This window comes from Microcebus murinus, chromosome 22 (assembly GCF_040939455.1).
Source record: "Microcebus murinus isolate Inina chromosome 22, M.murinus_Inina_mat1.0, whole genome shotgun sequence".
NCBI classification, from domain to species: domain Eukaryota; kingdom Metazoa; phylum Chordata; class Mammalia; order Primates; family Cheirogaleidae; genus Microcebus; species Microcebus murinus.
This window is the reverse complement of record NC_134125.1, coordinates 26,904,930-26,917,728: the sequence shown is the minus strand read 5'-3', so window position 1 is coordinate 26,917,728 and position 12,799 is coordinate 26,904,930. Positions and strand designations below refer to the sequence as shown.

At 53.5% G+C, this 12,799-nt stretch overlaps 1 protein-coding gene across 6 annotated transcripts in view; it reads left to right on the top strand.

Moving 5' to 3' along the window:
* Window positions 1-12,799, top strand: part of TXNRD2 (thioredoxin reductase 2) — a 46,186-nt gene that overhangs the window by 614 nt on the left and 32,773 nt on the right. For 4 of the 6 annotated variants that reach the window (XM_075996806.1, XM_075996805.1, XM_075996807.1 and 1 more), the window contains exons 2-5: window positions 3,255-3,320; window positions 10,055-10,111; window positions 10,442-10,586; window positions 11,559-11,633. In XM_075996806.1, coding sequence (XP_075852921.1) covers window positions 3,255-3,320; window positions 10,055-10,111; window positions 10,442-10,586; window positions 11,559-11,633 — 343 coding nt within the window. Of the gene's footprint in view, window positions 1-1,282; window positions 1,674-3,254; window positions 3,321-4,092; window positions 4,217-10,054; window positions 10,112-10,441; window positions 10,587-11,558; window positions 11,634-12,799 lie in introns of those variants that run through there. The other 2 variants (XM_012776578.3, XM_012776576.3) reach the window with 2 other exon arrangements.

Below are 12,799 nucleotides of genomic sequence, written 5' to 3'. Positions count from 1 at the left end.
TGTGGCCTGGCATGTCCATGCGTGACAACATGGCCTCTGCCACACAGGGGATTCCTCCGTCACCCTGCCCCTTGGTGCCCACGACAGAGCTCAGCTCTCCCCATAGGGAGAGAGTGTGGAGGGTGTGAGCTGGGACTGGCTCAGGCTGCTTCACAGAGATATCGCGTGGGAGGCAGGTGGCATGCCCCTCGCCAGTGGTGGACTCAGGAGGAGGGCTGACTGCACGTGTAAACAGAGCTGTTACTGTCCAGATCTTGGGGAGCTCCCAGGTGAAGGGTGGCCCTGTGGGGTCCTGGGTGGCAGGTGGCCACCATCTCATGAGGCGACCTAGGGCTGCTCTTATTGTGGCTTTGCTAACCCCAGAGAGCCTGGTGAGGACACCCCTCTTTCAAAGCTTCCTTACTGTATATGTCAGGTAGGGACATTCATAAGGATTAAATACACTTGTGCCAATGGAGGCCTAACCCCCCCTGGTGCCAGTGAAAGATTCATAAACAGGAGCTGCCCCTTCAGGCTGCTGGGTGACTGTGGCCTTGGGGCAGAGTGATTGGTTTCCAGCTGGGCAGGAGGTGCTCTGAGGATTCTGAGCACTCTTTGCTGGCTTGATGAGGAGCTGATAGGGCCTGGAGAAGGTGGCCAACCCCTAACAAAGACTCTGGAGTGCAATAATTGTTTTTAGAGACCGGGTCGTGCTATGTTGCCCAGGTACAGTGGCTATTCACAGATGTGATCATAGCACACTGCAGCCTCGAACTCCTGGACTCAAGCAATCCCCCTGCCTCAGCCTCCCCAGTAGCTGGGACTATAGGTGCGTGCTACTGTACCCAGCTCCCACGGTCCAGTTTTGGGCCACCTCCTCCATTTCAGGCCTGAAGTTTCTGTTTTCAGAGCAGGAAGGCACCAGCCCTGTCACAGGCTTGAGGGGTGGTAGATGCAGTCCCTGAACAGGAACCAGAACAATGCTGCTGGTCTCACCTGTCCCCTAACACCTGCTGCTAGGAAAGGGCTCTAGGTAAGGAGACCGGCCACACAGGTGGATCCCCAAGGTGGCCAGCTTGCCTGTGGGTGCACATTTTGTGGGGAGCTTCCGCTTACCCTCACTGGAGCAGGGCACTGTGCACTCAGGCCTTGCCATGTGTGCAGGGCTCCTGCTTTTAATGGCCCTGTCCTAGGTACCTGGTTCAGAGAGGAGTGGAAAAGTACAGGACAGTATTGGAGAAAGCAGAGGCAAAGCAGAAACACTCGTGCCCTGCGGGTGGAGCATGGGGGGCCAAAGGGGGGAAGTACCATGGGGTTCCCCAGGGTATCGGAGTGCACAGGTGGTGCCCCCCAGGTAATGCCAGTTGCCCAGCCCTTCCTCCCATGGAGCAGCACCTGCCCCACCCACCTTCAATGTCCTTTGGAGCCCCTGCTCCCCAGCAGGCCAACCAAACCCTCCTAAGTGCTTAAAGGCAGGTTTCCTAACTTAGAAATGGCTCCGCTGGCTGTTCCAGTGTTTATCAGACCAAGAGGGCTCCTGGGTGTGCACAGAGCAGAGCGAGCCGCCCAGATAAGCTCTCACTGCACAGAGCCAGCCGTTGGCCCTGTGCTCTGCCTGATAGCAGGGCTATAGGCAGGACAGCCAGCAAGGACCCTGCTCTGGTGACAGGAAGGACAGGCACCTGCGATGGAAGGTAGGGACATTCTTCTGGGCAAAGCCTCCGGGCCACCAGGCAGCGGGAGGGGAGAGAGGCCTGCACTCCCTAGGGCTCAGGGACAGCTTCTCAACCTGCAGGCGTCCTTAGTTCTCTTGGCTCACATCAAAGTCATCAGAGCAATTTACAACAGTCTGGGCCTTTTCAAAGTCCTTGAGTTGAATTCAGAATCTGTGCCTTGGGTTGGCTTGACACGCACGCAAACACCACTGCTGGGCGGAGGCACGGGTGGGCCCAGCCGTGGGCCAGGCTGGCTGCAGGCGCCTGTGTGTGCTTGAGCACAGCTCCAGGTGGCAGCTTCTGGGCTTTCTCAGCCACAAGCGAGGCACATCTAGGCCCTGGCTCTTGTGTCCATTTAGGAATGCAGGGTCTAGACCCTGGTCTGGGGGCATGTGCGGAGCTGGGGTCCTTGAGGGATGTGGGACTCTGAGCGTTGAGGTGTATGCAAAGACGGCACAGCCTCACGACAGCGCGAGGCTCTGATGCTGGTGTTGGGAGACGCCCCAGCCTTGGGTGGCAGAGCTCACTCTGGTGGGACCTCTGGGCCTTGCCCAGGAGCAGCGACCAGCTCCGGACACCCCATGAGGGTGGCACTCCTCTCATCCTGGCAGGCTTATGTCTGCAAAGAGGCTGGAGGCATTTCTACTTGTCTTATACCCAGACCTTTGTCACCAGCCCCTATCCTGCCCTCACCCTCCATGGACTGACAATTTTCTGTTATTTCTTCCTTCACTCAGGGAGTGGGCTGGTGCTTGGTGGTGGGTGTCCCTGACCTCAGGTCCAGGTCAGAGCTCTTCCCCTTCCCTCCTCCCTACACTCCCTTCCTCTGCATCGCCCCCTTCCATTTTTTTAGGGGGGCATCTCTTGCCTGCCTTCCATGGCAGTAGGTGGCAGAGTAGAGACAGATGATGCCTTCTGCGGGGCAGAAAGGCTGCGCGGCCCTCTGTGCTGTGAGCCGCAGTGCAGGACCAAGGCCACACTGCCGTGAGTGCAGAAGGAACTCCAGGAATGACACCTGAGCCCGGGCAGCGCCTGCTATGCCCAGTTGCTTTCCTCCCAGATCACAGTGAAGCCGCACACCTGCCACCTCCATGTGGTAGGGGCCATGCTTTTACTCCTGCTCACTCGTAACACAGGGTGATCTTTACACCTGAGAGGCACAGGGACCCAAGGAGAATGTTTTAGCTCTGTGTCTGGCTTAGAACACTGGGCGAAGTTTGAGTTCAGAGGAGTCCTACTGGTTGACACAGGTGTGTGTGGGAGGCGTGGTTTGCAAAGGTGATGGCACATGCTTTGGCCAGCCTCATCATGGCATTGCTGGGCCCCTGGATTTGCACAGATCACATGTGCAAAGTCATTGCTTTCTCTTCCGTCGGGTGGTATGTTTTCATCCCTGTGCCTCAAAGGATGGGGTCTCCCATCGTGATAAAATAGATCCTGCATCACATTTAGCCAAACAGCGTTGCTCGCTGATTGGGCATCGTGGGGGCCTTTGTGAGCCTGTGCCCCAGCCCTGGGCTGACTTTCCTCCTTCTCATCTTACCTTCCTTCCCCCAACAGGGCAGCGTGACTATGATCTCCTGGTAATTGGCGGGGGATCTGGCGGCCTGGCTTGTGCCAAGGAAGGTACGTATCCTGTGTCCTGCATCCCCTTGGCATGGCAGGGCCTTGGCACTTCTGGGGCCCTCTGGAGAGGGTGACTTTGTCCTGAAGGTGCATGAGCAGGATGCATGACCTTCACAGCTGGCCTGCCAGGAGCACCCCAGTGGACCCTCCCTGTGCCCTGTTGCCCTGTGCACAGCAGCCATGGTGTGCTCTTTACCTGGGCTGCCTTCCTGGGCTCCAGGGCTCCCGCTTTACACACTGAAAGCCACTGGGCCTCCCGGGGTCCGCCCCACCTGTCTAGCCTAAGCTGTCCATGCCGCTGCTCGTGGAGGCCGGAAGTCCCAGATCAAGGTGTGGGCAGGGTCAATTCTTCAGAGGCCTCTCTCCTGGGCTCTCCAATGGCCGTCTTCTCCCTGTGTCCTCACAGGGCCGTCCCTCTGCCTGTCTGTGTCCTCATCTCCTCTTACAAGGACACCAGTCCTACTGGATCAGGGCCCACCCTCACGGCCTCATTTTGACTTGATTACCTTTTCAGAGCACCTACATCCACACACAGTCACGTTCTGAGGTGCTGGGGTTAGGGGGTTCCGTGTAGGAATTTTGGGGTAACACAGCTCGGCCTATAACAACCCCCGAAGTTTCCTCATAGGTCGGGAACCCCTTCCTGCACCCCACCCCGCACACCCCCAGGCAGCAACGATCTGCTTTCACTCACTGCGGGTTAGTTTGCATTCTCTGAAATCCTGTGTCAGGGGAATCTTGCGACAGGTGCTCTTCTGGTGTCTCTCACTAGGTGTGATTATCCTGAGACTCAGCCGTGTCACTGCACGTGTGGATGCTTCGTTCTCTCGGAGCGGCAGTCTGTTGTGTGGCTGTGCCAGGTGTCACTTGTCCGGTCACCTGTGGATGGACTCTAGGTTGGCGGTTTCCACTTTTTGGCTGTTGTGAATAGTGCTGCCAGCAACATTTGCCTGTGTGTCTTTGTGTGCACCCATGTCTTAAATTCTTTTGGGTAAATGCCTAAAAGTGGACCTGCTGGGTCATGTGGTATTTTTCTTATTTAGATACATCTTCATTTCTCACAGCAGTGTTTTAAAGTGTTCAATATCTTCTGTCAGGCTCACGCCTGTAATCCTAGCTCTTGGGAGGCCGAGGTGGGCGGATTGCTCAAGGTCAGGAGTTCAAAACCAGCCTGAGCAAGAGCGAGACCCCGTCTCTACTATAAATAGAAAGAAATTAATTGGCCAACTGATATATATATATAAAAAAAAAATTAGCCAGGCATGGTGGCGCATGCCTGTAGTCCCAGCTACTCGGGAGGCTGAGGCAGGAGGATCGCTTGAGCCCAGGAGTGTGAGGTTGCTGTGAGCTAGGCTGACGCCACGGCACTCACTCTAGCCTGGACAACAAAGCGAGACTCTGTCTCAAAAAAAAAAAAAAAAAAAATCTTCTGTCAGATTTATCCCAAAGGGTGTCCGATTTTTTATAATGGTTTTATTGAGATAAACATTATATGCCAAATACAGTTGTCTCTCGGCATCACGGGGGGTTGGTTCCAGTGCTGCCTGCGGTTACCAGAATACTAAAATCCACCCCTACTCCTGTCGTCAGGGGGGCCTTCTGGAACCCACAGATACGAAGTCAACTCTACATACATGCAGATTTTACATTCCATGAATGCTATATTTTCAATCTGAGTTTGGTTACAGATATAGAACCCACTGATAGGAGGGACTGTATTTATTGGGAAAAAAAAACCTATAGAAGTGGACACACACAGTTCAAATCCATGTTGTTTAGAGGGTCAGCTGTAATTCACTCATTTAAAGTCCATTATTCAAGCCAGGCGCGGTGGCTCACGCCTCTAATCCTAGCACTCTGGGAGGCTGAGGCGGGCGTATTGCTCGAGGTCAGGAGTTCGAAACTAGCCTGAGCAAGAGCAAGACCCCATCTCTACTATAAATAGAAAGAAATTAATTGGCCAACTAATATATATATATATATAAAATTAGCCGGGCATGGTGGCGCATGCCTGTAGTCCCAGCTACTCGGGAGGCTGAGGCAGGAGGATTGCTTGAGCCCAGGAGATTGAGGTTGCTGTGAGCTAGGCTGACGCCATGGCACTCACTCTAGCCTGGGCAACAAGCGAGACTCTGTCTCAAAAAAAAAATAAAATAAAATAAAGTCCATTATTCGGTGTTTTTTTGTATATTCACAAAGTTGTGCAGCCACCACCATTAGAACATTTTCATTTCATTTCCCCTCAAAATACTCTGTACCCATTGGCAGTCACACCCTATTCCCTCTCCCCTGGCCCTGGCAACCACTGATCTACTTCCTGTCTCCATGGATCTGCCTGTTCTGGACATTTCATATAAATGGAATCATATATGGTCTTTTGTCATTGTTTCTTCCACGTAGCATGATGTTTTCAGTGTGCATTCATGACACGACATGTATCAGCACTTCGTTCCTTTTCATGGCTGAATAATATTCTACTGTATGGATATGCCACAATTTGTCTGTTAGGTGACGGACATTGCATCGTTCAATCCCACTTTTTGGCTATTATGAGTAATGCTATGAACATTTGTGTGTAAGTTTTTATGTGGGTCTTTCCTTTCCTGTCCTGTCCTGTCCTTATTTTTTGAGACAGAGTCTTTCTTTGTCTCCTAAGCTAGAGTGCAGTGGCGTTATCATAGCTCACAGCAGCCTCAAACTTGTGGGCTCAGGTGATCCTCCTGCCTCTGCCTCCAAGCAGCTGGGACCACCAGTGTACGCCACCATGGTGGCTAAATTTTCCATTTTTAGTAGAGACAGGGTCTCGCTCTTGCTCAGGCTGGTCTTCTGACCTCAAGCACTTCTCCTGCCTCAACCTCCCAGATGGAAACATCTTTATTTTGCCTTCATTTTAAAAATATATTTTCTCTGAATATAGAATTCAACGTAGACAGGTTTTTTTCCCCTCGTAGTATGCTGAAAACTTTGGCCCTCTGTTTTCTCTCTTTCTTTCTTTCTTTCTTTTTTTTTTTTTAATTTTTGTGACAGAGTCTCACTCTGTTGCCAGGGTTAGAGTGCCATGGCGTCAGCCTAGCTCACGGCAACCTCAACTCCTGGGTTCAAGTGATCCTCTTGCCTCAGCCTCCCAAGTAGCTGGGACTACAGGCATGTGCCACCATGCCCGGCTAATTTTTTCTATATATTTTTAGTTGGCCAATTAATTTCTTTCTATTTTTAGTAGAGACGAGGTCTCACTCTTGCTCAGGCTGGTTTTGAACTCCTGACCTTGAGCAATCCACCTGCCTTGGCTTCCCAGAGTGCTAGGATTACAGGCGTGAGCCACCACGCCTGGCCTCACTTGCATTGTTTCTAATGAGGAATCTGCTGCCATCTTTGTCCTATTTCTCTGAAGTGTGCCTTTATTTCCTGTGGCTACTTTTTTTTTTTTTTTTTTTTTTTGAGACAGAGTCTCACTTTGTTGCCCAGGCTAGAGTGAGTGCCGTGGCGTCAGCCTGGCTCACAGCAACCTCAATCTCCTGGGCTCAGCGATCCTACTGCCTCAGCCTCCCGAGTAGCTGGGACTACAGGCATGCGCCACCATGCCCGGCTAATTTTTTTTTTTGTATATATATTTTTAGTTGGTCAATTAATTTATTTCTATTTTTGGTAGAGACGGGGTCTCGCTCAGGCTGGTTTCGAACTCCTGACCTTGAGCAATCCACCCGCCTCGGCCTCCCAAAGTGCTAGGATTACAGGCGTGAGCCACCACGCCCGGCTCCTGTGGCTACTTTTAGGATTTTCTATTTTCATTGGTTTAGAACAATGTTTTTTAATTATGCTGTGCCTTTATTTTATTTTATTTTTTTTGGCTAGAGTTCACTGAGCTTCTCAGTTCAATGGATTCATCCAGTTGTGAAAGTTTTCATACATTATTTCTTCAAATAATTTTTCTGTCCTTCCCTCTTGCCCATCCTTTTGGAGACTTTAATTGCACACATCTGAGGCTGCTTGATGCTGCCCCTCTGCTTACTGTTGGTCTTTTCATTAAAAAAAATTTTTTTTTTTTTTTTGTATTTTTTTGTAGAGATGGGGTCTCACTCCTACTCAGGCTGGTCTTGAACTCCTGACTTCAAGCAGTGCTCCTGCCTCAGCTTCCCATAACATTTTAGTATTGTCTTTGTGGTTCATTTTGGATAATTTCTATTCCTGTGTTTTCAAATTCACTAATAAAAGATTCTGCAACATGTAATCTGCTGTTTATCCTGCTCAGTGTGTCTTTCACCTCCTATATTGTAATTTTCATCTTTGCAAATTCGGATTGGTTCTTTCCTTATATCTTCTGTGTTGCTCTGTGACTTTGAACATATAGGATAGTTAAAGTGCCTGTTTTGGCCGGGTGGGGTGGCTCATGCCTGTAATCCTAGCACTCTGGGAGGCCGAGGCAGGAGGATCACTCAAGGTCAGGAGTTCGAAACCAGCCTGAGCAAGATTGAGACCCCGTCTCTACTAAAAATAGAAATAAATTAATTGGCCAACTAAAAATATATAGAAAAAATTAGCCGGGCATGGTGGCGCATGCCTGTAGTCCCAGCTACTTGGGAGGCTGAGGCAGGAGGATTGCTTGAGCCCAGGAGTTTGAGGTTGCTGTGAGCGAGGCTGACGCCACGGCACTCACTCTAGCCCGGGCAACAGAGTGAGACTCTGTCTTTAAAAAAAGAACAAACACCAGTTTTCCTGATCTTTTCTGCTGCTTCTGGCGTCTGTGTTAGTTTTCCATCCTTTTCAATTGACTGACTTTTTTCCCCCTGGGGTGGTGTATTCTCACACTTCTTTGCGTGCCTGGTAATTTTTGGTTGAATATCAGATACTTTTTTTATTTTTATTTTTTTTGAGACAGAGTCTCGCTTTCTTGCCTAGGCTAGAGTGAGTGCCGTGGTGTCAGCCTAGCTCACAGCAACCTCAAACTCCTGGGCTCAAGCAATCCTCCTGCCTCAGCCTCCTGAGTAGCTGGGACTACAGGCATGTGCCACCATGCCCGGCTGATTTTTTTTTTTTATATTATATATATTAGTTGGCCAATTAATTTCTTTCTATTTTTATGGTAGAGACGGGGTCTCGCTCAGGCTGGTTTTGAACTCCTGACCTTGAGCAATCCGCCCGCCTCAGCCTCCCAGAGTGCTAGGATTACAGGCGAGAGTCACCGCGCCCGGCTTGAATATCAGATACTTTTAATTTGCCTGTTGGGTTCTAGAAATTTTTGTATTTCTAGAAATAGTGTTATTGGACTTTGTTCTGGGATGCAGTAAGTTATCGAGAGACAGTTTGATCCCTTTGAGTGTCTATCTAAGCTTTGTCGCGTGTGAGGAGCAGCGCCCAGTCTAGGGCTCGTTATTCTCAGCTGCTGAGCCGTGACCCAGTGCCCAGGAATTGTCTGTTTCTCCCAGTCTGGCTTCTAAGAATGGGTACCCTTCCCTGCCCCCTCTTAGCACTGTCCCCTCGGCCCTTCCGGGTGGTTCTATCCCTGGCCTCGCTGACGCAGCTCCCTCCTCCTGTGCCCCGTGAGTTCTGTCTGCCTCAGTGTCCCTGGACGCAGTCACTCTGTCCTTCCCCACACTGGACTCTGCCGGGTTGCCCCCACCGCAGGTCTAAGCCCCACCTTGTTTGTTTCTTATCTCCCGGGTCCTTTGTTGTTACCTGATACCAGTTTCTTAACGCATCGTTTCATGTATTATGTCTGGATTTTTGGCTGTTTTGGGAGGGAGGGAGGTAGATCTGGGCGCTGCTGCCCCATCGTGGTCAGATGGGAGTGGGACGATGGCGTTTTGAAGCGCACCCTCAGCCTGACCCTTTAAACTGGGTGTGAGAATCCCACTGTTCCTTCAGTTGAGCAAAATGGGTTTGGAAGGTGAATTGTTCTGAAACTTTATTCTAATCCTGATTTTTGATAGCTGTGAGTCGAGCATGTCCTGTAGTGTTTGGAATACTTACTGGTTCCTGAGACTTAAGTCCGGCGTGCCCTTGGCAGTGGTCAAGTCCAAGGCCTAAGATTTGCTGGGGCCATGCCCAAGGCAAGCTGGAAGCTAGCCCTGAAATTAGCCCTGGCGAATGTTTCTAAGGTGGCCTCAGAACCTGGGCCCTTGGCCCATGTGGTCCTGCCGATGGCCCGGAGGATGGCTGGACAGCTCCATGGCAGGAAGCAGGGTCTAGAGTCTGGGTCTTGCTGCCACGCTGGGCTGAGCGACTCTGGACCTACGGCTTCACTTCTCCCAAGCTTTGCTTCCTGGCCCTGAGGGTGATGCAGCAAACACCCACGCGGGGGCTCTGGGCAGCTGGGAAGGGAGCAAGGGAGAGCCTCCCGGCTGGGCCTCTCCTGCTGGGGGGCCCTGGGCTCATGCTGAGTACCTGGGACTGGAGCCCGGGTGGGGGCAGCGGGTGAGGGGTGCTGGTGCCAGCGCTGCGGTGGTGGGCAGCGTGGAGGCTGTGGTCTCAGGAGAGAACCAAGGGTTCCTGCCTGTGGGCAGCACAGCGGGGTGCAGTGGGAGGCCAGGGGACCGGCACGGAATATGTAGGCAGTGCAGCTCTGGGGGCCAGGGCACCGTGGCAGATCAGGGCTATCTCACAGCTCAGCCTGGCGACTGTGCGGGCAGCTGCAGGCCGGGGCCCTTCCCTGCCCTTTGCGGGCCTCATGGGCCCCTGGGAGTCCCCGTCCCCTCTTGCTGTCTTGTGCTCAACTGACGCTCTCCTTGTCATTCCAGCTGCTCAGCTGGGGAGGAAGGTGGCCGTGGTGGACTATGTGGAACCGTCTCCCCGAGGTGAGCAGCCCCTTCGTGAGCCTTGTCCTGGGAGGGAGGGCAGACGGGCCCAGTGAGCGCGCGGGGGCAGCCGACGCCAAGTCCTTCATGCCCTGCTGTCTGTAGTCTCCGGGCAGCGGCTCGTCTCACACATGTCTAAACTTTGTCACTCGCATCTTAAAAACGACTCTGGATAAGGTTGTGGAGAACAGGTTTGTGGGGCCAGGTTCGCCCGAGCTGCATTTGAGTCTCAAAACCACATAAAGGGATTCCCACACCGGGTGGAAGAACAGGGAAATCTCCAGGGGCCATTGGAATATGAATGCAAACGTGTTCTTCCTGACACCCCAGGCACCAGGTGGGGCCTTGGTGGCACCTGTGTCAACGTGGGCTGCATCCCCAAGAAGCTGATGCACCAGGCGGCGCTGCTGGGGGACATGGTCCTCGACGCCCGGCACTACGGCTGGGAGGTTGCTGAGCCCGTGCCGCACAGCTGGTGAGTGCCTCCCAGTGCTTCTCTGCCTCTCTTGGCGGCGGAGGAGGAGGGTTATTCCCCAGTCACCCTCATGGGGTGCGGGGGTGCTGTAGGGTGAGGTTCCAGCCAGGGGGACTCTATGCCGCCCCCGCAGACATTTGGCGAGCTCTGGAGACATTTCGGGTTGTCACCAGGGGGAAGGGTTTGCTACCTCTCCGAGGCAGGGCCCAGGGCCCAGGACAGCCCCGCCGAGCACGGTCGGCCCCCAGCTCTTTCTGGAAGGGGACCTGCGTGACTCTGTTTAGAGCCGCCGCAATGGCTCGGACATTCTCAGATGGCCGCTGCTCTGGCTACAGGCCCAAGCCCTCATGTTCTGTGAGTCCAAAGGCCCACAGCCCCAAACCTGGGATGGATGTTACATCCGCCACCTTTAAAACACTCTCATTTCTTTTTTTTTTTTTTTTTTTGAGACAGAGTCTTGCTTTGTTGCCCAGGCTAGAGTGAGTGCCGTGGCGTCAGCCTAGCTCACAGCAACCTCACACTCCTGGGCTCAAGCGATCCTCCTGCCTCAGCCTCCCGAGTAGCTGGGACTACAGGCATGCGCCACCATGCCTGGCTAATTTTTTCTATATATATTAGTTGGCCAATTAATTTCTTTCTATTTATAGTAGAGACAGGGTCTCACTCTTGCTCAGTGCTGGTTTCAAACTCCTGACCTCGAGCAATCCACCCGCCTTGGCTTCCCAAAGTGCTAGGATTATAGGTGTGAGCCACCGCACCCGGCCTCTCATTTCTTTTTTTTTTTTTTCTTTGTTTTTTTTTTAATTTCTTATTTTTTATATACTATTTTTCCTTTTTTTCTTCTTCTCAGTTCCATTGTGAGGTTATCATTTCTTGATGTTCCTGTGAGCACACCGTCTGCCACTAACAGTCCGTTTTGAGACTCTGCAGCTAACACGTGTGTTGTGGTTTTGACATTTTGTTTGTTAACAGGAAGAAGATGGCAGAAGCTGTCCAGAACCACGTGAAGTCCCTGAACTGGGGGCACCGCATCCAGCTGCAGGACAGGTGCGGAGCCTCACCAGGCCCTGTGGTCGTGCGGATGGCCTTCAGGGGACAGGCGCGCACCTCACCTTCTCTTAGGCGTCTTGCCCCTGGACACGTGCAGAGCCCGCCCCAATGGGCCCTGAGGGCTCCGAAGAGACAGGACCAGGGGTGTTCCTGCTCACGGGTGGGGCACAGATCAGGAGAAGATGGGGGTCCCTGCTGGGGACGTGCCCCTACAGCCTGGCCCTGAGCAGAGTCTAGAGGCTGAGGCATGAGCGAGGCCACATTGGCAGCGGGCCAGAGCCTGGGGCTATGCAAGGAGCGGGGTGCTCAGGGCCGATAGGCTAGCGGGGTCACCCCAGTGGCAGGCACCTCCTGGAGGCAGGTGGCCCTTCACCCACCACAGTTACGTGGATGGAGCCCAGGACCCCATGCGCCACCTCGCACGGCCCACACCGGCACTTTATGTCCTGCGGCACAAACTGCACACCTTCCTGCTCCCCCTGTGCGATCACCGCAGCCTGGGACCGCCATTCCCGTCAGCCCTGCGGGGTCTCCAGCTCAGATGCTGATGTTTCCTCCCATCTGAAGCTTCCCCTGAGGCTCGGCTGCTGGAGGCGCAGTGCCCGAAACCTGCGCTTGCCGGGCTGCTCCTGACACCGTAGCCCTGCGGTGCCCACGTGGGCTGGGGCCTACAGAGGTCTGCTGGCTCTCCCTATGCACCCGTACTTGGCCCTCTGGGTCTTCCCGGGACTCTGCAGCAGGCAGCAGTTCTGTGCCCCCTAAATCCAGGAAAACTGAGCCAGGGAAGCCGGCCACTCTGCCCACCCTGGCCAGTGAGCTAAGCTCGTCGGGCTGCAGAGTTTTTGTGTGTCTTCTGTGTGGGGCTCCGTATTCCCTGGTGCAGTTTCCTGGGGGCAGCAGGCTCTGCCCTCCTTCCTTCCAGCCCTGGCAGCTCCCAGGTGGGCATGCACAGGCCCAGCCCCAGCTGAGGAAGGAGGCGGAGTCTCCCAGACCATTGCTGCCTGTCATGAGAAAGTGCAGGTCCTCTGCGCCCCACGCGCGCCTGACCGCCGACGTGCCCTCCGGCGCTCTTGTCGCCCCCCCCCCGTCTCCTGGCCTCACTGTGCCCCTGAAATCCCTGAAGGTAGAAGGTGCCACCTACCTGGGCACTGCCGCTCCCTGCT